The sequence below is a fragment of the Phytophthora parasitica genome, assembly GCF_000247585.1.
Source record: "Phytophthora parasitica INRA-310 unplaced genomic scaffold supercont2.3, whole genome shotgun sequence".
Lineage (NCBI taxonomy): Eukaryota > Oomycota > Peronosporomycetes > Peronosporales > Peronosporaceae > Phytophthora > Phytophthora nicotianae.
In genome coordinates, this window is record NW_008648989.1 from 2,470,231 (window position 1) to 2,493,610 (window position 23,380).

Consider the following 23,380-nt stretch of genomic DNA (forward strand, 5'->3'; position numbering starts at 1 on the left):
TTGGCTCTCGTCGTTCTGGATATCTCTTCCCTAGCCAATCAGAACACTTCGTTGTGGGTCCTTTATCGCCCGGGGTGTCCATCCAAATTTTCTTCCAGGCGCATCGTGTCAAATGCCAACTAAAAAGTCGTCGACCAAATGGGCGTTAAATGCAGCCGCAATATGAAAGCAAATGCCAAGATACCACTGTACGGTACCGCTCGTTGTGCATACTTGAGGAAGTTGCAAAACGTATGATTGACCTTTAACGTACTTTCCACATGCCAATAATAGCACAGTGACTACTGCTACACGTGGAAAGCGCGTTGATGTCCCAGGTAGTGTACTTCGCAGTCAAGTTACTGCATCGTACACTAACTGGGAGCGATATTTACGTCTTCGTTGGTCTTGTTGTGCTTACCAAGAGCTCTAATTGGAGCACCTTCTGATTCTACCTGCACCAGTTCGCTGACAGATCACCTAATTGTGTTCGCCAACAAAGTCCACGGTGTCAGCCATGTTGTAGAGCGGAACGCTTTTTTTACTCTCTTTGTAAGGCAGTATTAACAGCGTACATCTATTAATAATTGCATTTAAAATAAACTTGCTACATGTAATCTACTTCTGGCAACCTCGCCAATTAAAATAGGCTGATGATTGGTCCGGGACTTGTCTCCTGCCCCCGCAGGCGCTCCACCCTGGCGACGTGATAGAGTACTTCTCGCGCGCTTTCGTGGGGGGGGGGGGCAGCAGAGGGTTTCGCCGCGCCGTCGTCACCAGTGTTGACGGCGGCGGCAGCGGTAACTTCCCGATCTCGGTGGACACCAACGAGGCCATGACGACCGACATGATGGTCAAGCTGATCAAGGCGCGGTCCAGCAAGCCCGTTGCTGGTGTTTGGCGCAAGTTGCGGACCTTCCAGCTGGTTCCTGGGACCTTCGTGGCTCCAAACCGTGCCGGCGCGCTCAAAACGGCGCTGGAAGGAGCGGTCGCAGCCGCTTTCCAAGCTGTCCGCGAGGCGCTAGAGGACCAGTGCGACGAGATCGTCCCAGAGACACCTCAGAGCAGCGTATGCAGCTCCCCTGTTCTGGTGTCCGGGTTGAAGGACGTGCCAGTGCCCAGCGCTCCCAGCAGCGCGATTTCAGCGCCAGCGGACAGCGGAGGGGCTTCCCCCACGTATAACGCCGGTGATGCAAGCGAGGAAAGTTTCGTGCGGTCGTCCGTGATCGAGATTGTGAACCTCGTGTCCTCCGAAGAGGATAGGGAGCTGCAGGTGGCTTCACCCGGTGACCAGCCAAGCTTCGTCAGCGACCTAAAGGCGGCAACCTACATGCGGGCCATCCCCAACCGACACGCGCGCGGCAAGGTCCGGCACCAGGCCCCCAAGAAGCGGGCCCAGTGGCACGTGCCCAGGTCGCGGAAGCGCCGGCACCTGGCCAAGCGCGCGATCACGAGAATCGGGAACGTGATCTACCACGCGAAGGCGTTCAAGCCCGCGAAGTTCGAGGAAGAGCCCCGAGGTGTTGAAAGAGGTGGAGAAGCTGCACGCCCGGCGAAAGTCGTACGAGGAGCCCTCATCCAAGAAGGGGCGCTCTCTCTGCCGCGCTGTGCAGTGGCCGGTCGAAGTGGAGCAAATCACGACGTGCAAGCGCAACAGAATAAAGTTCCCCGACATTGGGAGCGTCGACCGCTGTAGATGCTTCGGGGGCTGCTTCTTGGACACGTGCTCGAACGTAGCATCCGCGTCGTTCTGCACCCCCAAGTATTGCAAGCTTGGGGCGACGTGCAGCAACGCTCCGCGGACACTGGACACGCTCAAGTTGTTCGACACCGGCCGGGTCGGTCTCGGTGTGTACACCACCACGGCGCTGGACGTTGGCGACGTGATTCGAGAGTACTGTGGGGAGCTGACCGAGTTTGCGGCCGCCGTTGAAGGTCAACCGGCTCAAGCACGCAAGCATAATAGCGGCTACACAATGTTGTACAACGCCAAGTCTGTGCGGGGCAAGTACGTCTACGTGGATGCGCTGAGGTGCGGGTCGATAACGCGCTTCTTGTCGCACGCATGCCAGCCGAATGCAGCATTCGTGGAGCAGCAGACCCGCTCCCGAGTGCGCGTCTTGGTCAAGATGATCAAGAACGTGAAGGCTAGCGCGAAAGTGACCGTCCACTACGGGGACGAGCACTGGTTCAAGTGTGCGTGTGACGTATGTTGGGAGGACCAGAGGGGGCAGGAGGAGAGTAGCGAAGAAGAGTAGGCAGATGAAAGTCCTCGCGTCTACTGCGTAGCACTAGTGCTTACTCGATAATATGACCTTTGAAAGCCACCTTTATTCGCCGTGTATGAACGCTGGAGCTATCCATAAGAAATATACATTTATTCGAAGATCCCTCACACGTATTGCACTAGACGTATGCAAGTAGATATGCACGTGAACGGATATCGCCGTAGTTCAAAGGTTTGCAGGCGCTGGATCACTCCAAACTGAGCGCAAGTTCAATCGTCCTGGGGCGTCCAAGGTCTGGAAGAACGGCAACCTCGCCCCGCTTTCTCTTCCGACGGCTAATGAGGACTTCTCTGCCGCTGCTGTCGACGTGTGCGGTGACACGGAGCGCGAACAGCGCGTGAACGCACGCTCCGAAAGCAAACCAGTAGTCACAGGGACACCACTGACGCTGGACATCCACTCCCCACCCGTCCACAGGCTCACCTTCCACTTCCTTCCTTCCTTGCATAATTGGAGACCATCTGTGCGGTCACAGCGATCGCCTCCTCGCTGCGCTTATTCGGTGCAACGGGAACGCGCGCAGCAGGCAGTGATATCACATGGAGAATGCAGCAGGATCCAGCGCGCACAGATTCGACGTCTTGGCCACGCCCAGCAACCTTTCACGCACCATCTCGGACACCCTCCGTGCGAGGGTTGGTGCTGGGCACACCGCGAACTCGAATGCGCGGACGCTACTAGACTGGTCTTGGCAGCAGGCGCTCAACTCGCGCATCAGTGTTCCCATTTTGGTCCGCCGGCGCAGCGTGTAGTCGTGCTTCAACTTGAATGTCTCCGCCGGGTTGTTCGTTGAAGCGAACCCGCTTGGCGTGGTGAACATCTGCCACGCCGTGAAGTGACCAGTGAGCCATTGCCCGTAGAAGTACTGAGCAAACGGAACTAAAGTCGGCTCGGCCATCCAGCGCCTCCAAATTGCGTGCAGCATCTCGATATAGTGCCCTTGATTGCGCGCGAAGTGCAGATCGTAGAGTTCACGCAACACCCGAGCTTGGGCATCCGAGGAAAGCAGCTTAACCCGCTCCTGAATGTGCTTCATCACATGAAAGAAACACATCAGGAAGCGGAAGCGCGGATTATCGCCGAACACTGCAGTGAGAGCATTGCACTGCGCTCTGTCGCCGTCCGCCATCGCGTAGTGGACCGTCAGATGCTCCTCAGCGATCCAAAAATAGAGGCGCCGAAGAGACAGCAACGCAGCCTGGAACATGGGTTGTGTCTCTTGCGACATAACGAATATCGCTACCAAGTGAAATCTGCGCGAGCGGTCAGACACGCCGACTACCAGCACGGGGTAGTCGCATTGATTGGTCTTGTAGGTTCCATCCAGGTGCAGGATGAAACTCTCTGGGGGCACCATAAGTCGCAGCATCAGCGCTTTTGTGCTGATCCCCACCAGGAAGGGCCTCTTGTCCGAGCCGTTGCCGACTACCGGCAAGCCGGCGTTGTCCATCTCCCACGTGAAGGTGAAGGGCTCAGTCATGGGCTCCGAGCCGTCGTACGCGTGCTCACGGATCCAAGCTGTCAGATCCTGAACGCGGTCATGGTTGTCCATCTGCGCCCGGTCGTAATGATTCACGAAATTTTGCACAGTCTTCAGCGGCGGGAGATCCTCTAGGTAGGTGGCAAACTTGCGTGCCAGCGCGTGCCGGATGCGCATCGGGCGCAGGTGGTTCTGGGTCAGATCCCGGCAGAACGCCTTGTGGGCCACGTGAGCTTCTTGCGCCCTGGGTCGGCGGCGGGCGAGTTGTGCTGAAGATGGACGCGTGCTCGGTACTCAAGCATGTGACCAGCTTGCCCCGCTAACCGCACTTCACCGGGCTCGCCTCGGCGCATGACTGAGAGCTGCATTCCAGCAGGCGATATCTCATCTTGTGATCGGCGCCCAGACAGATCGTGCACCCCATAGCTTGGCTCTTGTCGATGTCGAACAACTTGAGCCTAGCCATCACCGCCTCGGCCTCAGCGGCGTCGACATCCACGGCGATCTCTTGCCAGCTCACCCGCGGCATGCTTGCTCAGTGGACGGCTTTCGGAAATGATGTGGGTCACACAAAAATGGGTTGGTGCGACGCTGGACGCCACAGAGCGACCGGTTTCACCCCATATCCGCACCCCTTTTGCGCGTTTCCCGCGCGTCAGCTTGTACTGTGCTGGGAACTGTGCTGGCAAGCATAGTGTTGTGGTATCCAGTTTCTATGGTGCCCACACAGACTTATTGTGCTATGGCAGCACTGTATGGGGTGCTTCAGGCGTTCTCGCTCACCGCAGCCGTCAAATGCGAGATACCGCCGAATACCTAGATCGTGAACTTCAATAACGATCTGTCTCGCTCGTGTATCCTTGTATGCTATTGGTGGTGGTAACACACAAGACTAAGGTGCTGATCGCCCAAATGTAAAGTGGGTATTATTATTATTTTTTTTTTTTTGAGTTTTTGAGTTTTTACGTGATCTTCCCTATTACATCAGCGGCCATTCAAATAGCGTAAGTGCAGCCTCGAGTTTTTTCAGTGTGAGACACCCTCCACCTTGCTAGACGGCCAGTGCTCTGGCTCTACTCTCTTGTGGCATGTAGAAATTCGTGTTCTGACCAAGATCGCATCTGCTCCATGGCTTTCTGCTGGAGAAATTTCAAACTCGGTGCCTTAGATTGAATCTCCCACGTATCTGCCGATTCGCCAGGTTGATGTCACTACAAATAACAAGTCACCCCCTGCCCAGACCAGACACGATTTTGGAATTAAGCAGAGGACGGTGGTGCTTTGCCTCATGGACGGTGAGATCGACCTTGTACTCAGATGTCGCCAAAACCACAGTCCATTTGACAAGACACGCTATCAACACAAAAAAAATTGTTTCCACTCAAAAGAGGCGTTGAAAGTGAAGAAACAACGATAAAAAACGCAAAATGCTTCAGGTTTGGAGCATTGTATTTTGTTGGGAATTCAGTCTCATTATTAATAGCAGTGATAATAGTATTATTTTCAATGATATTGATATCATAGTTGAACGGCTATAATACTCCTCATTAATAGTCTCATGATCTGGTTAGTACTCTCATCTGGTTACTATGTTTCCTAAAATTAGAGCGTTAGTTGTGTTTTGGGAGCGAAATTCCTACGGTTGCGCTAAGAGCTATTCAAAGACATCTCTTTCATTCACTGGACGCTGAATTGCGAAACCAAGGCAGGAAGGAGCCTCAAGTTAAAAGGATGGGGCTCTTTAAGGTGTTAGCGAATGCTCTGGGTATCAAGAAGACGCAGGTCCGTATCCTCGTTGTAGGGCTGGATAACAGTGGCAAGACGACACTTGTGAATCATCTGAAGCCTAAGAAGAGTCAATCTCGTGAGGTCGTCCCCACCATCGGCTTCCAGGTTGAGGAATTTACAAAGTCCAATCTCAACTTCACTGTTTTCGACATGTCCGGTCAAAGTCGCTATCGAAGTTTGTGGGAGAATTACTACAGCGACGTGCAGGCTATTATCTACGTGCTAGACTCCACTGACACCATCCGCATGTGTGTGGCCAAAGACGAGCTAGAGCAGCTCGTGGAACACAAGGAACTGTCGTCCAAAAAAGTCCCAATTCTCTTTTTCGCCAACAAGATGGATCTGCCTAATTCACTCACGCCCGTCGAGTGTATGCAACACCTAGAACTCGACAGTCTTGGAAGCAAGTCCTGGCACATTACGTAAGTGAGCGCAATTGCACAGTTTTTATAGTTTGTATTTTTTTGTCAATTTGTCGCGAAGTAACTAGAAATGTGGTATTCCTACGCAGTGCAAGCAACGCGGTTACAGGCCGTGGAGTCGAAGAAGGCATCGAGTGGCTTGCCGATCAGTTTGCTAAGGGTAAATCCCGGAAGTGAGCCAGCTCCAATGCACAGCAAACCAACCACAAACGCTTCTACATGACAGTAGCTAGAGCTTTGATAACCAATATATTGCATTCAAACTGACATTTTAGGCAGTCATTAGCCTTAAATCTAAGTAGTGTACTAAAGTAAGCACAAGATGAAATGAAGGGTATAGATTAAGGTCCAGGGTAAACTGATGAGGTGGAGTTTGGTGAAGCTACCTCCAAATCATTTACCTGAATAATAGCCTACGTGCCTACATAAACTGCTCTGCTGGTGAAGCGACCTTCTGCTGCTCGTTGGATGTGGCGTTGTTGGCCTTTGGCACTGGCAGGAACAGCTTAAACTCAGGCGGCAGCTCCTCCTCGGAATAGAGGCGGTCGGAGAAGTAGATGCGACGGATGCGGCAGTTGGCGTGAATTTGCACACGCAGTGTCTCGATGTAGTTCGTACCGTACGCACGGCGTGTAAAGTCCGAGAGATTGAACTGGATCTGGTTCCAACCTTCATCTAGACGCATCGGCATGGTACAGATGAAGGGTTTGACTCTCGTTGAGCTCTGATAGTTGCTCGCTCGAAAGCGACGGCGCACATTCTTGTCGTCCAGCACCTGGACCTCAAAAGTGAAGTACTTTTTGAGGTTCTTGATGATCATGACGAGGAACGGCAGCTTGATACCCAGTGTCTTGGCCGGTTGAGCCGGGCACGTGATGAAGTTGGTGCTGACGTTCGTACCCATGATCTCCAGCACTGACGACTGGATGTCCTGGTCCGTGATACGCTTGATGTGGCCATTGCGCACCTGTTTGTCCCAAATCTGTAGTGGCTTGCTCCTGCAATTGGCACATATACACAGGATCGATGAGACTCTATGTTTTGAGAGGAGCAAGAGTTGGCATATACTTACCCGATGCTGTAGAGAATGGACAGGAAGCCCGACTGGAACGTGTTCTTGAACATCGTGTGCAAACAGCGAAATGCAGCACCTCGTTGCACGAGGAATGCGACGAGTACGACGACACCTTGGACGGTTATGACCTACATGTACCGAAATGGACGTCGCTTCAACATCAGGAGTTTCGGTGTTATCTGATTCGCTGAAACTAAACGCAATTTGATTGGCGGATAAACGATTTATCTTGATGTGACCCACACCATGAATAGCATAATTTATGTGGCAAACGTCAGCACCAGTGGTTTGGTCCCGCCATGTCAGCAGCGGTGCGGGTGCTGCTCCCGTCGGAGCCTGCGGCTCCTTCGGCCTCTTCGCCGAGACCAACCAAGCGTCGACGTCTAGATGAAACTTCAGACGTAGCTATCGAAGTGTGTAAAACTCCAGGCGAAAATGGTGCAGCGGGTGTGACAATGACAAGCGAAGACGAAAGCACCGATAACCTTGTCAAGTGCGATGACGACCACTTTGAGGAGAGCAACGCACACTCCGTCCATCTCAATTGTGCAGAATGTGGCGAGCAATTCCTGCTATCAACGGAGCTGGTCGCACACAGCCAAAGCACGCGGCATCGGCCGTTCGCTTGTCAACATCAAGGCTGCGATAAGTACTACTCGAAGCGAGAGCATCTGACGCGTCACGTTGAAACAGTCCACATTCGAGGTTCGACCCAGTCGCTGGAGGAGCGTAAGCCATACAAGTGCGAGCTTTGCCAGGCCAGATTCACCTATAATCATGGCTTGACGAGACATATCAAGCGCTCGCATCGGAACGTCAATCTACCATTTGAATGCAGTGAGTGTCTAAAGGGGTTCAAGAAGAAGAGCGAGCTTCAAGCTCATTCGTACGTTCACACTGGTGTATTGCCTTTCGAGTGTGAGGAGTGTGGCGAACGTTTTCTCAAAAGGTTTTGGCTAACGCGACATCAGAGAAAGCATGAAGCTAATAAAGATGCAGACACCCAAGTGTTCGTCTGCGATTGCGGCGAAATATGCTTCGACGAAGAAGAACTTAATACCCACAAGCAAACGGAGCACGGTAAAGAGGAAGCAGAAGACGATGTGGATGCAGAGGCTAAGGAAACGCCAGCGCATTTGTGCCTTGTGTGCGACCAGACTTTCTCGCGAAAGCAGTATCTGCGTGCGCATCTTCGCACTCATTTCGAGTCTTTGGATGATCGCAAGCAGTATACCTGTCCGATGGACGGTTGTAACAAGTCTTACACGCGAAAATCAAACCTGATGACGCACTATAACGCAGTGCATGACAAACGCAAATCGAAGCGTTTTGCGTGTCCGCGTGAGGGTTGTACGGCACGGTTCGGCTACAAGACGGTACTGAAACACCACATTGAAAGCATCCATGATAATCCGAAGCCACCCAAGCGACGAGAGCGGAAATCTGCAGGGATTCTTGAACGCGCACTTGGTATAAACCAAGTCGGCGAGCAAGCAAAGCGCATTAAAGCAGTTAGCCATGACGAGAAGGGGAAAACAGAGCAGTGAACTGCCTGATAGAGTTGTACAGAATATATTTTATTGGAAACTTGCTGCTGGTGATGCCAATCTATCGTCATAGCGACACCTCAACTACTACTATATCATAAGGTAGTACATGTAGACGTACGGTGTTCGTGTTGCAGCAGCACTACTAAGAGGTCTTCATTCATTTGTTGACAGGTATATCTGGGTGCTTTGGAGGGTATTCAGAAAGCAAAGTCATCACGGCTACGCTGTATAACACCACATGCAGAAGAACACTTTGCTTTACAACGATCCAATTGGGACTTATATCAACGTCGTTGGTATTACCACACCGAACAATCGCGCTGTGCTTGCAAAAATTGTCAACCGGTGGACGTATTCGCTCAGTCCGCATGTTGGTGGGGCTGGTTGGTGTTTCTTGTGCACTTGCTCATGATGACGCCGCAGTCACTACACCAGCGAAGCCGTGCTCTGCAAGCAATCTGCCTAGACTAGATCCTAGAGCCTGGAATCTGAGGCAAATGCCTTGATGATAGCGGACTGCAGCGGTAGATTATGGTGTCCGGATCTGGAAAAATCAGCAGGGCAGCCCATCGACGGGTTCCACAATAGCAATCAGCCTGATTACCCGCTTGCGGCGGACACTGCGCAGTGCAGCCCAGCTCGGTGCGTCGAACAGGAACAATCTCTTGGTGCTTGGCGTGCTGCTCGCGAGCGTATCTTTACGTCTGCACTGTGGTCATCGTCTGTGTGCGGCGGTGCGGTATCCACAAGTGTCCCCCCTTTAACAAGTGGTAAGGCTGGGCTGTCTGCAACGTTGTCTTGCTGGGTTCTTGCTCGCTGCAGACCCACTGGAAACTCATGCGGTGAGCGCGGCAGTGAAGGTCTTCAACCGGCTCGAGTGCGGACGCTGGGTCTCCACATGTGACGGAGCTGGCGATACTATCAAAATGTATCGACACTCCTGCAGTTGAAGAGGTGCAAATCCGCTCTGCTCTCTCGATTGCTATTTCCTCGTGATAGAAGCGCGTCACAAGTGGCACTGACAATGGCGCCTGCCGGCATGCTGACCGCTCAGCCAACGAGTTGAGGCACCAGCGCGCTGTCGCTGGCAAGCCGGACGCTGCCTTCCAGTTGTTGTCCGATCATACGCTTTGCTGAAAGGGGAACTGCAATGCAAGACGCTCGCTGCGTGACGCGCCGATGTTTCGCGCCGCCGAACACGACGGCACTGGTGGCCAGCAGCAGGGCTCTGCCCGGCCACGTACGCGCAATTTGGTTGAAGTATCCCGTCGTGAGCAAACGACAGGCCATGTTTGACCAATCAAATCCAAGCAGCGCGCGTGTTTCTGCATCTCACGTGTTTCCATTGGCCAAAAAAGGTTTTCGGGAGTAGGGCTCAGATTGGACCAAATGGTGCGTCCTTTATCCGCCAATCCCCATCCTCCATTCGTGATCCCCACAACGTCAGCACCAAAATGCGAAGCGACCTTATATCTTTCTACGCTCACATCTCAATTCGCCTCCGTCCTAGAAGCCCCTCGAGACCCGCACCATGTTCACGTCTGCCCTGCGTGCGAGCCTGCGCGTGCAGCGCCTCGGAGCCATGAAGATGGCGCAGTCTTCGCCCGCTTTCTCGTCGTCTTTTGCCCTGCGCACGTTCGCCAACGCGACTGCTGCGTCGCTGGGCATTGAGAAGTTCGGCGTGACGAACGCCAAGACCCAGGTGCACCGCAACCTGAGCTACGACGAGATCGCCGCCCACGAGGAGAAGAACGGCGAGGGCCAGTTCGTCAAGAACGGCACGTACACGATCGACACGGGCAAGTTCACGGGCCGCTCGCCCAAGGACAAGTTCATTGTGGACCAGGCTCCGTCCAACAAGAACATTTGGTGGGGCGACATCAACCAGCCCGTGAGCCCCGAGGTGTTCGACGAGCTGTACGAGACCGTGACCGAGCACTACGGCCAGGCCGAGAAGGTGTACGTGTTCGACGGCTACGCCGGCGCCAACCCAGCGTCGCGCAAGAAAGTGCGCTTTATCACGGAGCTCGCGTGGCAGCACCACTTCGTGACCAACATGTTCCTGCGTCCTCAGACCAAGGAGGAGATCGCCGACTTCAAGCCGGACTTCACCATTGTGAACGCCTGCAAGGTCACGAACAAGGACTACAAGAAGCACGGCCTCAACTCGGAGGTGTTTGTGGCCTTCAACATTGAGAAGGATGTGGCTGTCATTGGCGGCACGTGGTACGGCGGTGAGATGAAGAAGGGCATCTTCTCCATGATGAACTACTGGCTGCCGCTCGACGGCATCATGGCCATGCACTGCTCGGCCAACAAGGGCAAGAACGGCGACACCGCCCTCTTCTTCGGTCTGTCGGGCACGGGTAAGACCACCCTGTCGGCCGACCCGCAGCGTTACCTCATCGGAGACGACGAGCACGGCTGGGACGATGATGGAATCTTCAACTTTGAAGGTGGCTGCTACGCTAAGACCATCAACCTGAGCGCTGAGAACGAGCCGGACATCTACAACGCCATTAAGCGCGATGCTCTGCTGGAGAACACGTTCGTGGACTCGGAGACCAAGGAGCCCGACTTCTACAACACGTCCAAGACGGAGAACGGCCGTGTGTCCTACCCGATCTACCACATCCCCAACCACGAGCCCACCTCGAGCGGCGGCCACCCGTCCAACATTGTCTTCCTCACGTGCGACGCCTACGGTGTCTTGCCGCCCGTGTCCAAGCTGAGCGACGGCCAGGCCATGTACCACTTCCTGTCCGGTTACACGGCCAAGGTCGCCGGTACGGAGCGTGGCGTGACGGAGCCCACCGCCACCTTCAGCGCCTGCTTCGGTGCTGCCTTCCTGCCCCTGCACCCGACCAAGTACGCCGACCTGCTGCAGAAGAAGCTGCAGAAGCACAACACGTCGGTCTACCTGGTCAACACCGGCTGGACCAGTGGCGGCTACGGCGTGGGCAAGCGCATGAGCATCAAGGACACGCGCGCCTGTATTGACGCCATCCTGGACGGCTCCATCAAGAACTCGGAGTTCTCCGAGGACCCCAACTTTGGCTTCTCGGTGCCCAAGAAGCTCGGCGAAATCCCCGAGAACGTGCTGAACCCGCGTGAGGCCTGGAGTGACAAGGAGGCCTACGACGTCACGGCCAAGAAGCTGGCCGGTATGTTCCAGGAGAACTTCAAGAAGTACGTGTCTCCCGGCGTCACGGACTACTCCAAGTTCGGCCCCAAGCTGTAAGTTAGTATCGGGTAGGCGACTAGGTTGTGTTGATCAGCAACGCACTCTAGATCTCTTTAACGAGCAAAATAATGAGAAAAAGTGTGAAAAAGTTAGTAATTGCAGACTGAACTGCATACACCAGATCAGCTTGTGAATATTGGTGAGTTTGCAGAGTGGTGGAGATCGCATGTCTTGTGCCCCGCCAGAACCCGGGACTGTACAATGCTCTGTGAGCATGTAATGTGACGGTCTTCCTTTCACCCTGCAACAATCGCGGTACTACTGTAATGAATGCTCGCTCGGCGCACCCGACGGTGTTGACACCAGCATGTATCAATTCCCCAAGTTACTCCACACGAAACCTGGTCTTAAACATGGACAACATAGCCAAAGAACTCGAATCCGGCAATTATGAAAGGCAAGTGTTCACTGTCTGTGCTAGCTGAACCCGACCATTTCAACTACTATTCGAGATGGCCGAGTTATTTCTACCGTTTCACATGGTAGCCGCACTGTTGTTGTTGAGAAATTTTGCAGCCGGGCTGCATGTATTCCAGCATGCATTTCAGCATGGTCGCCGCTATGACCACGTTCACATACATCCCGACATGCCTAATCTTGTAGCTTCGTCACCCTGGCTGAACTTCGGTATTAATGACGCTTTGGCTTCCTCCACTTCATCTAGAACGATTGCTCCAACCAATTGGTGCAGAGCTGAAGGCGGCCAGAAGCTTTGCCAGTTGGGAGTTTACTATAGCTGCCATCCCAATTGCCTCACTAGAGCGGTGGATTTGGTTTCTGGCGAGCGATGACAGGCGGAGCGGGCTTAAGCGTCTTCATAACAAACCGACAAACCGATTTGAAGACGATACCATGGTACTAAAACATGAGAACTTCTAAAAAGAAAGCGATAGAAACAGTTTGCTTTTCTTGACTTCAAAGAAAGCAGAAATAGAAACATTTTACGAACTGCCAGATTTTTGATCAAAAGCTTCTTTTTTAAGAAATAAAAATAAATAGTATTAATTGTTCTCATTTAAAAATATATTTCAATCATTTTTAAAAGCAGTGATACCAACAAAAGCGCAACATTTACCATTTTTTTCCACCTTTTGGGGGTAAGTCTACATAGTTTAAATCTTAACAAACATATAATCCATGTGGCTCACAAGCAGTACGCCACAAACACTTTTACGCAATCTTTTACGAAATGATCACATGAACATAATATTTAAAAATGATCATTTGATCATTTCTTAAAACGTATGATCATTATTTAAAATAAAATGTTCATTTGGTCATTTCTGTAAAAAGTTGTAAAAATGTTTTTAAAACATTTTATGCAACTATTTAAAAATAATGGTCACGGTCATTTCTAATTCTCACCAAAACGTGTAGTCCACACCATAAAACTTCCTCTTACCGGTTCAAGAACCGAAGCTTTTTCCGACGGCGTATCCGACGGCGTCTGCCCTGAAGAAGTGTGGCCGACGGCGACCATGCTGCGCTTCCCGAGAGAGTTTTTCCTCATTTGCATTTGCACGGTGTACGCTTTGGCCTTCGCTTCCATCCGAACTCAAGTGCGCGGCCTCTATGGCGAGTACGTGAACTCGCTGCTAGCTCCTCCTGTTCTTGCTCATGTGTGTTTGTAATATTTGCTCATAGGAATGGTATCCAACCCGTGGACGTCTATCTGCGCAGCGTAAAGGTTGGAAACGCATCAGAATCGCACGGCGTATCGACTTTCGAGTGGATCGCCGATAAATTCCCGACGCTCGTATGGCTACACGAGCCATTTCAATGGACCCCGAGCTTCTGCATGGAGGTGATTTGTCTCGCAGGAGTCACCATTGCACTGCTGGGCATGGTACAGCCGGCATGGCGTACTACAGGACCCCTGACGCTCTTGTGGATATGCTACTTATCCATCGTGAAGTGCGGTCAGACGTTCATGCAGTTCCAATGGGACTCGTTCCTGCTGGAGATCGGCGTTCTGGCCGTCCTAATGGCTCCGTGGTGGCACCGCGGCAAGCCAGATGACACCTTCGAGACACCAGCAGCCGCCGTGTGGACTCTGCGCTTTCTGTTCTTCAAGTTCATGCTCATGTCCGGTGCCGTCAAGATCCAATCGCGCTGCCCTACTTGGCTTGGACTCACGGCGTTGGACTTCCACTTCGCCACACAGCCTCTTCCTTTGCCTCTCAGTTGGTACGCGTTGCAAGCTCCGGTAAGTGCTCTTGATACGACGTAATTTGTTTTCTCATCTGACTTGGTGTATACGATTTAGCCGATCATCAATCGTCTAGCTGTAGCAGTCACACTGCTGATCGAAGGCCCGTGGACATTCTTCCTAATCGCGCCTCACCCCACGTTGCGAAGAATCGGTGCCATTCAGCAGATCGTGCTGCAAATTTCCATCCTCCTCACGGGAAACTACAATTTTTTCAACCTGCTGACCATCATTTTAGCAGCAGTTCTTCTGGATATCGACAATGGAGCAAAAGATTGCGGGAGTGATACGTCAAATCAACGAAAGTCGTGGATAACTCGAGTGGAGTCGGCGTGGTACACATTCCAGACACATCCACTGGCCGCGAAGGCGATGCTCGGTTGCGGTCTCTTCTTCTGCGTGTACACGTGGCTGGACGCTTTTGAACTGACGATTCAGGACAGGAAACAGACCCACAGTTTTCTAGAACTACTGCTAGCTACGAGGATCCGACTGTTACCAACTGTGGGAGATATCCAGGTATGGCTAGCACTGATTCTCCCCCGTTGCACGCTGTTCTCCGCTGTCTTGGTTGTGTGTTCGAGCTGTAGGCAAGTTGTGCGTTCCTTCTCACACTCGGGGCACAGTTCTACGACCAGGAAACTACTCGTCCTGCGGCTAATTTACCTCCTGACAGCAACAGTCGCAAGTTTGTGGGTGTTTACGAGCAGTGTGGTCACTCTTTCGGTGCTGGATCAGTCGTTCCAGCAGTCGTTGCCTTCGTTTGCTATCTCCACGTATTATTCGACCGAGAAGTACCGTATCACCAGTGCTTATGGCTTGTTTCGTACCATGACTGGCGTGGGAACGGTAAAAATGGCCAATGAGCAGCATGTTTCCGTTGTTGCCCGACCAGAGATCATTTTAGAGGGCACAGAAGACGGCGGATTGACGTGGAAATCCTATCATTTCAAGTACAAGCCCGGCGATTTGAGTTCCGCTCCGCGGCTGATAGCTCCATTCCAGCCTCGACTGGACTGGCAAATGTGGTTTGCCGCACTGGGTGACTACCACAGCGCTCCGTGGCTCGTGAATCTCGTGGCTAAGCTTCTTGAAGGCTCTCGTGACGTGAAAGAACTCCTCGATACGACGCGTGACCCGTTTCCTGATGCTCCACCGGACGCTATTCGTGCACAACTCTACTACTATGACTTTACGAGGTTGAACACGTCGTGGAACCAAGCGCTGCCCACAGCCAAGATCCTAAACTATAACGACACGCAGTGGTGGACCAGAACCTTTGTAAAAGAATACTTGCCAGCTCTGGAACGCGGGAATCCGTCTCTCACTGCGTTCGTGGAGCATCATTGGCCGTCTACTGGTGCCAGGCTCTCATCTGAGACCAACGAGGCCTCGAAGCTGCGCCAGTGGGTCGATCGAGGGCTGGGATGGCTGTGCAACACGTCGTGGTCACCTGTGGGTCTCGCAGCGGGCGGCGTCCTGGCTCAGTCCGGTGTTGCAGCCATGTTCCGCACTCGTCGTCGTGCAATGCTGACCAAGTTGAAGATCCAGTGATCCGCCGTTGGATTGGCTGGAAATTGACGTTGATTGTGACCAATGGAAGGATAAAACCTCGGATCCCAAAGGCCGCGCGAGGCGGGGCGACATCTTGGCTCCATGTTCAGTGCCGTTTCTTTGACCCGACTTGGTGCCGCGAAAATCGCTATCATCTCGGAGCCTACACTACAGGGAGCTGCGCACCTGCAGATCGACTAGGCCAAGTGTGAGAAACAAGGCGTGCAGGAAGATGTTGACTCATCGACAGTGACATCGAAGCCCACGCGAAGCCCAGTCGTCCAACGCCTGTAAAACCTTAAGAGCGAATGCTTCTGCATCGGACGGGTCATCCCTCCCCAAGGTCCGCCATATTATCTCCCAATCCACATCCGTTTCAAAACATAAAACCTCAGGCCCCAGCGACCAATCGCGGGGGCGGACGTGGAGGACTCTTGGCTCGGCCTGGAGCTCTTCGCGTGTCATTTCTGCGGAAGAATCGGAGACAAGAGGTGAGCTTTGGTGGATGAATGACGGGGATGTGGAGGCGGCCTGACTAGCTGCGGCTCCGGCCTTGAAGTGGCCCGGTCGCTGGCCCTGCTGCTGCTATTCTGGACAAGCAACTGACCGCGATACGGCGTATCTTTTGTTATATCTAGAGACGAGTATGGAGACGACGGGAGCTGACCAGCGCAAATGCCACAACTGCGGCCAGGCGGGCCACCTCCGCCGTGACTGCCCTGAGGCACCGTCCCAGGAGGGCGGCTTCGGTGGCTACAACAGCGGCGCTGCCTGCTTCGGCTGTGGCAAGGTCGGTCACCTCAAGCGCGACTGCCCCACGAGCGCCGGCGGCCGTGCCTGCCACAACTGCGGCCAGGTGGGCCACATCCGTCGCGACTGCCCCGAGGAGGCGCAGCCGCCCAAGTGCCACAACTGCGGCGAGACCGGCCACCTGCGTCGTGACTGCCCACAGGAGCTGCGCGAGTCGCGCAAATGCCACCACTGCGGCCAGTCGGGCCACCTGCGTCGCGACTGCCCCGACGACAGCGGCCCGAGCGAGGACAAGTGCTATCAGTGCGGAGAGACCGGCCACTGGGCCCGTAACTGCCCTGGAGCCAAGGCATAAGCACCCGTCGCCGTGAAGGATCCAACTGCGAGAGAGGAGGGAAGGGAGTGAGCGAGAAAGGAGAGGGTATAGATGTGTGACGACGCGCGGAACTGCCCGCTTTGTACTAGTATTTCCCCGATGAGATCTTCGGCCTTTCGTGGTGGCGAGACACGTAGTGAAGGTGCGAGAGAGAGAAGGAGTTCTGTGCGGCACCGCGTCCTGGCTTCAACTAGTGGAGTCACCGCACGGACTGCGGCAGTGCTCGGATTTCTTATTAACTAAACTAACATGTCGACAAAAACACAAAACACCCAGTGCTACTTGGCCCCACAGGCATCATACAGGACGCTGCTGCTTAAATCAATGCGATCTTTCTGTGAGCTGAACCTGACTGAAACAGGTTCGGCCTGAGTGTACTGGCGCCGAGATTCACGATGGCAGATACCAAGTGAGTTGCAAGTGAACAGATGAACTTCGTCATGAAGCAGAGAACCAAAGACCGGCAAACCTGCTTGTCATATGCGTCAACACTAGACGACAGCTTCTACGTAGTGAGGGGTCTATTTCATGTATCACGAGTTCAAGAAAACCCGAAGACTCATCGTCATAAGCTGTGGAACGCGGGTATATAACCAACTACATCTCGAAATCGTGGAGCGTGCGCTGCTCTCCTGTTTGCTGCTTACTTTTTCTGTTTGTTCAAGTACTTCACTTCCTCCCTAGAGCGGTGAAGCCAGTAGAGCGTCGAAGCCAGTTGAACACCCGAAGTCGCTAAAAGAGGAGGTGTCATCCAGCATCCGGCATCGTCGTGTGCGACGCTCGTTTAACACTGTCGAGGTCGCTCCTCATACGGCGATGTTCTGCTATTGTTTCGCATTAAACGCCGCCGCTCTGGCTGCTAATTTGCGGTCGCGCTCGTCCATCATGCGGTCCCAGTCCGTCAGCAGCTCCAGCTTGCTCTGCACTCCCGAATAGCAGATACATAGTTATTGTTAGACATCGCTCTTCTTCCGATAGCGTGGAAGGCGGTGGAACGCACCTGCATGTTGTTGCGGGCCTGCCACTTGTTGACGGCGCCGAAGCCCACGCCCATGAGCGAGAAGGCGACGGAGATGACCACGAGGCCGGGCAGCACTTGGTACGGCATATTCGTCTCAAGTCTGCTGTAATGAGCGGCCCTCCACCGCCGAAATCTTCGCGCAACATTCTTACAACATTCTTACAACTGGATCAACATTCGAGTTACCTCATGCCTGATCAGCTCACACAAATAGAAATGTTGCAATCAAAGGCGATCGGCCATCAGTGAATAAATAATTCCATACTTGAAGTAATGGGATTTCCATTGACCAAGACGAAAGCTATCTGCCTACTGACATCGCTAGCCGTTCTTGTCGACGCTACTGTGCTGACTTTCTACTACTCTACGCTGATGCCGCGCGCTGGGGTCGTGGGGTCAGTTGTAGCGGTAGTCCACCGTCCATGAAGAGACCCGACTTCAACACATAACCACGATCGTGCTTCTCTCCAGGTGCAATTGCAATGTGGAAACGGCGCAGCGTGGTGGCGAGGAAGAGCTTAGCTTCCAGTACGGCCATGTTCATACCGAGGCATATACGTGGGCCAGCTTGAAAAGCTGGAAACTCGAACGCACTGGGACGCTTGGTCATCTCCAACCAGCGTTCGGGACGGAACTCTAACGGGTTGTCACCCCAAAACGCGCCATTGCGCCCCATAAACCACGGACTGTAGACGATGTCAACACCTGCAGGCACGAAGGTGCCATCAGGCAGGTAGTCGTCCTTGACCGCGCTTTTAACGTTATATGGGAGTGCTGGATACAACCGCACCGCTTCATAAACTACAGCTTCGAGATATTTCATGTTTTTCACATCTTCGAACGTGAATGGTGTTGAGGTGCTTGATATTGCAGTCTCGAGCTCCTCGGCAATTCGTTTCTGAACTTTCGGGTGTCTAGCGATGGCGTAAAAGCTGTATGTGAGGCATTCAGCCGTCGTATCTCGACCAGCAAAGACGAACGTCAAGATGATGGATCGGAGAGTCTCGGGTCCCAATAATGATGAAGCGTCCGTTCCACATTGATCGTTAGCGGCAAGCTCTCGAGACTTGCATATAAACAGTGACAACAGATCTGATCGAGCCTTGATTTCTGCTTCGGATTCTCCCAGACGTCGAAGCAAAACAGCATCAGCCACTGCTCGAATCTCGCGTGTACTCCACCGGAGCTCTCGCTCACTTGGCATAATCCAACGAAGAACTTTATAGTATTGCTTCACAAACAACCGCTCTGCACAGTGCTCGTTGACGAAGCTCATGTGCTTGGCAAAATCTTCTGCAATCGCGACGTCGCTCAACGGCAGACCAAACGCGACGTCGAAGATGGACTGCAAAGTGTATCTCGCACTGATCTCTTGTATATCGCAGCAGAAGCTTCCGTCAGCGGATTGGTTTCCATCTCGTGCTGCAGCCTTGAATGATTCAGTTTGTGCAGCATTGAGTGTCTCCTCTGCATGACGTGCAAAGATTTTTTCGGTAAACACACGGAAATTGGCGGTAGTGAACACCTTGGCAGCCACCTTGCGCTGTAGCCGCCAGCCAGCTCCTCCATCAGGTGCTTGAGCGTGGTGGTTCATAGCAAAAAACGAGTTCGCAAAGACCTCCTGAAATGCGTCCAGGAATCCTTGTGGCTTCACGTAGTTGCTGACATTGGTCGATAAAATGTGCTGAACGTCTTTGGGATCCGTGATCTGTTCCCAGAACCAATATCATTAGAATCATTAGAATTATTCCAGCATTTCTAACTATGACTTGCTTACGTAGATGGCCCCGTCGAAGAATAGGTGCCACGGCATCTTCATCCTACCCCCGTGCTGCTTCAGCAGCTCCTCCTAACACGAAAGAAAATAAAGAACGTGAGAGTTACGAATAGAAGAGAACTGGATGCGTCCTTACCAAGAAGTGGTAGATACGACGACGGTTCTTGATGTATGCCGGCATATTTCCCAATAACCAAACGCCCGATGGTCCGCTTAGTGGTGCCAGACCGCGAGCGATCCGCAACTTGCGATGCAATGCCGTCGATATCTTCACCAATAGAATCGCGGCAGTGACGGTTAGCAGAAGCTTCATCTCTTTGCTGGTGCAAATTCAAATGTGTTTTATTGACCCAAGAAGAGAACCAAAGGGTTCATGTTGAACAGGCAGGGAAATATGGAAATGCTTGAGTTGACGTACGGTCAACTAAAATTCGTCGTTTCGATAATCGAACAAGCGAATTTGACAAGTGAGTTTGGTTGATGAAATTATTCGCAAAGTGGCAACTCCGTTATATACTTATGTATACCGGTGGTACGCTACAACTTTTTTTTGAGACGTACTACCAATTAGGGACGAACACTGGAAGTAGGGACCTTCAATTGGCGTTGTCAAAGGATCTCTTCGAACGCTGGTTAGTGTAGCTTTCAAGTTAAAAACAAACCCAGAGCCTATCCCCTTATCGTGTTGGACTAAGTTGCAGGAATACTAGCAAATCGACGCAATCCCTCGAAGAGATTCACGCTTGCGTGCCGCGCACTATATGTGGATGAGGCTTTGTCGAAGACGTAACATCTTGGATGCTCCATTGTGATGTATAAATGTGTAGCATGGCCTCTCCTGGGGTATATATTGTGCCAGAAAAGGAAGGTGGGTGTTGATATCTTTGGCTTTGTAATGTTAATGCGAGAGAAAAAAAGAAGTTGAGAATCGAAAGTACTTAAATAGCATAATCAAAGCTCTTGCCAGTATTATGTTAGCATTGAACTGGTAATCCCAACAACTAGATACCCCCTCTTTCTTTTTTTTTTTTTACAGAAATGCCAGAACAGGGAATATCGCTCCTTCATTCAGAGTTTTCATTCATCAACTTGCTGAAGACTGGGAGTACAAGCAAGATGCGTGTGATTCAATTCCTGTTGTCGGCTACCATCGTTCTTCTCGCGAGCAGCAACGACATTGCTGCCACAACCACCCACGATGCAGTCGCCAAAAGCAAGCTATCGGCTGAAATACCCGACGACATCTTCGTCAAAAGCGTGCCTTTCATATACGGCAATATCACCGGCAAAATGGTGATCATCATTGATAAGGACTCCCTCCACGAAGTTTCTACCGCTGCTTCCAGTTCTTCGGATGTCTTCGACTTTACTGAACTGGACAAGCCGGATTCTGCTTCGGGTGATTAGGACCGAGGTTTATTCTCGTTCGCAGCGAGTCAGTTCATCAACTACAAGGTTACGTCGGGTGTCATTTCGTGGGTTAAGAAGATGACCCTTCTTACTTTCTGGAGAAACATACTCATAAAACCTGATTACTAGTGCTTCATTGTTTCAATATAATTGAATCGGAGGTACTGTAGCCTCAATCTTGGCATTACGTTGGTCCTTTCGGGACATACACATTGTCAGCGTTACTAAACTGGGGTAAAAAAAAATACTCCAGTATGAAGAATACTACTAGTGAACAGACAACTATAAAACTCCGCAGTCAGAACTAATAAGCAGGCCCTCTGCAACGAACCGCCACGGATGTTGAAAAGATAAAAAGAAGCGGTTCATCGATAGAATGCAAATTGTTTTCATTTAAGACAATCAAAATCTCTTACCTGAAATTGAGCTGGAACATGCAATCCCAACACTGGTATCGCATCGTCCTGCTGTAGTGTACATTGTAAGCACGTTTCGCTCGCCCCTGAAGTAGATCATCCTTTCATACCTTTCTTTTTCATGCGTCGAAAAAGTCGATCGATGGTAATCTTTTTTGTTGGTAGACGTTTGTCGTAAACGTCTAATCAGGATTACAGGCGGCTACCAATACTAAAATACCGGCACGCCATATTTCTTTCAGTTTGCAGTTTTCTTTTCTAGCAAAGGTTGACATACTTCGAAGCTCTTTAAGAAATGCGTCGCTGTGTTGGGCTCGCACTTGTTGTCATCCTGCTTGCATGCGTCTCCGCCTCGGTGGTGGTGAATCCGGAAAGGCTGTTAAGGTTTCATTCAACAACTGAAGTGAATAGTGAAGAGAGGGCAATTAACGTTTTGAGCAAGATGACAGATTCGATAAAGTCAAGCACATTTGAAATTCATCGAGGGAGAGAAGTTGAAGTTTTGGCTATTCCAGAAAAAGTCTGCAGCTGATGCTTTAGCGAAGCTCAAGCTTAACGGAGACGTGGATAGCGCTCTTGCCAGCCCAAAGTTAGAGGTTTTGAGCAAATACTTGGACATGGTCAGCACGAAGTACCCGAACAGAGCGGAGTCGTTGCTTGGGACGCTCACCGCACGATACGGAGAAATTGCCATAGCCAAAGGACTCGTAACTGCAAAGCAAGCTCCAAGCTCAAAGGACATTGCAACGAAGTTACAAACCCAACAGTTGGAGGGTTGGCTTAACAGCCAGAAGTCCGCTGTGGACGTCTTCAACCTATTGAAGATCAAAGACGATGACATATTATCGTTGATAAGCCGAAAGATGGAAACGTTGAAGCTATATATCAATCTCTTTAATTCAAAGAATCCCGAGAACAAAACGACTTTATACGCTACGCTTCGAGAGGGCTTCAAGGGCGAAGATCAGCTTGCCCTTATGATTTCGCGGGCAAAGGATTCCTTACGAACGTCCGAGGCGGCCTCCCGATACCGGCATATGATGTTTCAGGAATGGATTTTAAAAGAATACGATCCAGTGAGTGTTCTTACCCAAGTGTTCAAGATTCCTGAAGATCATTTGTTTTCTGCTAGCGATCGAATGCGAATGATTAAAGATCAGTACAAGCGGCGCTACTACTGGGTCAATAATATCAAGGAGCCCGAAGCCGTGAGTCCTCGGCGTTTTTAACCGAATTCGGTAAGAGGGCGACTGGCCATGGGAGGGCGGAGGGTTATGACGCCGTTGTGTTGCGCGCCACTACATGCGTTCAGGCTCATACCGAGAGGCCTGCACTCGAAAGCGTGAGGTCAGCTATTCAGTAAAATAGAGTATCAGGTTTGTCTCTTTTGTTTTCTATCGCCTCTTGATTTATTTTTTTTTTGCGCCGCTGCTGTCCCCGTGTTCTGGCTTGAGGTATTAACAGGATCCCGTACAGGGAGCATCTACGCGAGCAAGTGAGCCTTTCGTATCCGCGAATATTTTTTTTTTTTTTTTTTGTATGTCGAGATGTGACGAGTGTGTGACGGTTCGTTCGCTTATACACTTCTTATACACTTGTGCGGGATATTTAAATAATCCAGCCATCGTTTCCGTGTCGTTGCCATGGCTAAGCCATGAACTCTCCTCTCAAACTTAGGTCGAGCTCCCGTATTCTTTTTCTCTGTCGGTGTGCTTTTGCTGTACCCGAGAACCGGTTAGCAATACAAAGTTCGTGTGTTTTTAAATTGACGATGCTTCGCGAAACAGAGACCCAGCTCAAATTTCTGCGTATCACTTGCCCTCTCGCTTAACGATATCCAATGCATGCAACAACTCGATTCGCGAGGACAAACAACTTAAGTCCACAATTCGCACGACGTCAGACACATTATTATTTTGTGTTGGCCGCTTCAACTTGTTCCGATCCCGATCCCGCAGAATTAGAATGAGCCCGTAATCCGGGTCCAGGCAGAATACATCAATTATTTGGGTACATTCATCAATCCAATACACCGCCACCT

General features: G+C 51.7%; 11 protein-coding genes across 13 annotated transcripts; 8 read left to right on the forward strand and 3 right to left on the reverse strand.

The window, feature by feature from the left end:
* Positions 1-814: 814 nt before the first annotated feature.
* PPTG_01917 (hypothetical protein) lies at positions 815-2,237 on the forward strand (the record flags this gene model as incomplete). Its single annotated transcript, XM_008895308.1, has 2 exons — positions 815-1,540; positions 1,593-2,237. 2 exons carry the CDS (start codon positions 815-817, stop codon positions 2,235-2,237), a joined length of 1,371 nt encoding a protein of 456 aa, XP_008893556.1.
* A 3,145-nt stretch (positions 2,238-5,382) lies between these two features.
* On the forward strand, positions 5,383-6,207 carry PPTG_01919 (hypothetical protein). The gene is made up of 2 exons (XM_008895309.1): positions 5,383-5,957; positions 6,047-6,207. The coding sequence occupies exons 1-2, from the start codon at positions 5,479-5,481 to the stop codon at positions 6,132-6,134; spliced, it is 567 nt and encodes a 188-aa protein (XP_008893557.1). The 5' UTR covers positions 5,383-5,478; the 3' UTR covers positions 6,135-6,207.
* Positions 6,187-7,196, reverse strand: PPTG_01920 (UPF0468 protein). The gene is made up of 2 exons (XM_008895310.1): positions 7,030-7,196; positions 6,187-6,955 (listed from the first exon to the last, which is right to left on the reverse strand). The coding sequence occupies exons 1-2, from the start codon at positions 7,080-7,082 to the stop codon at positions 6,379-6,381; spliced, it is 630 nt and encodes a 209-aa protein (XP_008893558.1). The 5' UTR covers positions 7,083-7,196; the 3' UTR covers positions 6,187-6,378.
* Positions 6,984-8,695, forward strand: PPTG_01921 (hypothetical protein). Its single transcript, XM_008895311.1, has one exon. The coding sequence runs from the start codon at positions 7,332-7,334 to the stop codon at positions 8,577-8,579; it is 1,248 nt and encodes a 415-aa protein (XP_008893559.1). The 5' UTR covers positions 6,984-7,331; the 3' UTR covers positions 8,580-8,695.
* Positions 8,696-10,045: 1,350 nt separating this feature from the next.
* On the forward strand, positions 10,046-11,947 carry PPTG_01922 (phosphoenolpyruvate carboxykinase (ATP)). The gene has a single exon (XM_008895312.1). It carries the CDS (start codon positions 10,114-10,116, stop codon positions 11,821-11,823), a length of 1,710 nt encoding a protein of 569 aa, XP_008893560.1. The 5' UTR covers positions 10,046-10,113; the 3' UTR covers positions 11,824-11,947.
* A 1,357-nt stretch (positions 11,948-13,304) lies between these two features.
* Positions 13,305-15,589, forward strand: PPTG_01923 (hypothetical protein; the record flags this gene model as incomplete). The annotated part of the gene is made up of 3 exons (XM_008895313.1): positions 13,305-13,405; positions 13,471-14,032; positions 14,093-15,589. 3 exons carry the CDS (start codon positions 13,305-13,307, stop codon positions 15,587-15,589), a joined length of 2,160 nt encoding a protein of 719 aa, XP_008893561.1.
* A 646-nt stretch (positions 15,590-16,235) lies between these two features.
* Positions 16,236-16,694, forward strand: PPTG_01924 (hypothetical protein; the record flags this gene model as incomplete). Its single annotated transcript, XM_008895314.1, has 1 exon — positions 16,236-16,694. One exon carries the CDS (start codon positions 16,236-16,238, stop codon positions 16,692-16,694), a length of 459 nt encoding a protein of 152 aa, XP_008893562.1.
* A 437-nt stretch (positions 16,695-17,131) lies between these two features.
* On the reverse strand, positions 17,132-17,881 carry PPTG_01925 (hypothetical protein). Its single transcript, XM_008895315.1, has 2 exons — positions 17,716-17,881; positions 17,132-17,635 (listed from the first exon to the last, which is right to left on the reverse strand). Exons 1-2 carry the CDS (start codon positions 17,821-17,823, stop codon positions 17,540-17,542), a joined length of 204 nt encoding a protein of 67 aa, XP_008893563.1. The 5' UTR covers positions 17,824-17,881; the 3' UTR covers positions 17,132-17,539.
* A 97-nt stretch (positions 17,882-17,978) lies between these two features.
* On the reverse strand, positions 17,979-19,893 carry PPTG_01926 (hypothetical protein). Of its 3 annotated transcripts, XM_008895316.1 has the most exons (3): positions 19,650-19,893; positions 19,514-19,585; positions 17,979-19,444 (listed from the first exon to the last, which is right to left on the reverse strand). In XM_008895316.1, exons 1-3 carry the CDS (start codon positions 19,824-19,826, stop codon positions 18,101-18,103), a joined length of 1,593 nt encoding a protein of 530 aa, XP_008893564.1. In that variant the 5' UTR covers positions 19,827-19,893; the 3' UTR covers positions 17,979-18,100. The 3 variants fall into 3 exon arrangements, with proteins under 3 accessions (XP_008893564.1, XP_008893566.1, XP_008893565.1); XM_008895318.1 differs by having other exon boundaries at positions 17,979-19,585; XM_008895317.1 differs by having other exon boundaries at positions 19,514-19,893.
* Positions 19,894-20,551: 658 nt separating this feature from the next.
* Positions 20,552-21,111, forward strand: PPTG_01927 (hypothetical protein; the record flags this gene model as incomplete). Its single annotated transcript, XM_008895319.1, has 1 exon — positions 20,552-21,111. One exon carries the CDS (start codon positions 20,552-20,554, stop codon positions 20,918-20,920), a length of 369 nt encoding a protein of 122 aa, XP_008893567.1. The 3' UTR covers positions 20,921-21,111.
* An 845-nt stretch (positions 21,112-21,956) lies between these two features.
* PPTG_01928 (hypothetical protein) lies at positions 21,957-22,568 on the forward strand (the record flags this gene model as incomplete). Its single annotated transcript, XM_008895320.1, has 1 exon — positions 21,957-22,568. The coding sequence occupies one exon, from the start codon at positions 21,957-21,959 to the stop codon at positions 22,566-22,568; it is 612 nt and encodes a 203-aa protein (XP_008893568.1).
* Between the last annotated feature and the right edge of the window lie 812 nt (positions 22,569-23,380).

Excerpts from the sequence above, each read along its gene's own strand:
- PPTG_01919 (XM_008895309.1), top strand. The coding sequence starts at position 5,479 with ATGGGGCTCTTTAAGGTGTTAGCGAATGCTCTGGGTATCAAGAAGACG. Across the intron at positions 5,958-6,046 it reads AGCAAGTCCTGGCACATTAC|TGCAAGCAACGCGGTTACAG; the intron begins GTAAGTGAGCGC and ends ATTCCTACGCAG.
- PPTG_01920 (XM_008895310.1), bottom strand. The coding sequence starts at position 7,082 with ATGTTCAAGAACACGTTCCAGTCGGGCTTCCTGTCCATTCTCTACAGC. Across the intron at positions 6,956-7,029 it reads TCCATTCTCTACAGCATCGG|GAGCAAGCCACTACAGATTT; the intron begins GTAAGTATATGC and ends TGCCAATTGCAG.
- PPTG_01921 (XM_008895311.1), top strand. The coding sequence starts at position 7,332 with ATGTCAGCAGCGGTGCGGGTGCTGCTCCCGTCGGAGCCTGCGGCTCCT.
- PPTG_01922 (XM_008895312.1), top strand. The coding sequence starts at position 10,114 with ATGTTCACGTCTGCCCTGCGTGCGAGCCTGCGCGTGCAGCGCCTCGGA.
- PPTG_01925 (XM_008895315.1), bottom strand. The coding sequence starts at position 17,823 with ATGCCGTACCAAGTGCTGCCCGGCCTCGTGGTCATCTCCGTCGCCTTC. Across the intron at positions 17,636-17,715 it reads AGGCCCGCAACAACATGCAG|AGCAAGCTGGAGCTGCTGAC; the intron begins GTGCGTTCCACC and ends TCGGGAGTGCAG.
- PPTG_01926 (XM_008895316.1), bottom strand. The coding sequence starts at position 19,826 with ATGAAGCTTCTGCTAACCGTCACTGCCGCGATTCTATTGGTGAAGATA. Across the intron at positions 19,586-19,649 it reads GTCGTATCTACCACTTCTTG|GAGGAGCTGCTGAAGCAGCA; the intron begins GTAAGGACGCAT and ends CTTTCGTGTTAG. Across the intron at positions 19,445-19,513 it reads TCTTCGACGGGGCCATCTAC|ATCACGGATCCCAAAGACGT; the intron begins GTAAGCAAGTCA and ends TTCTGGGAACAG.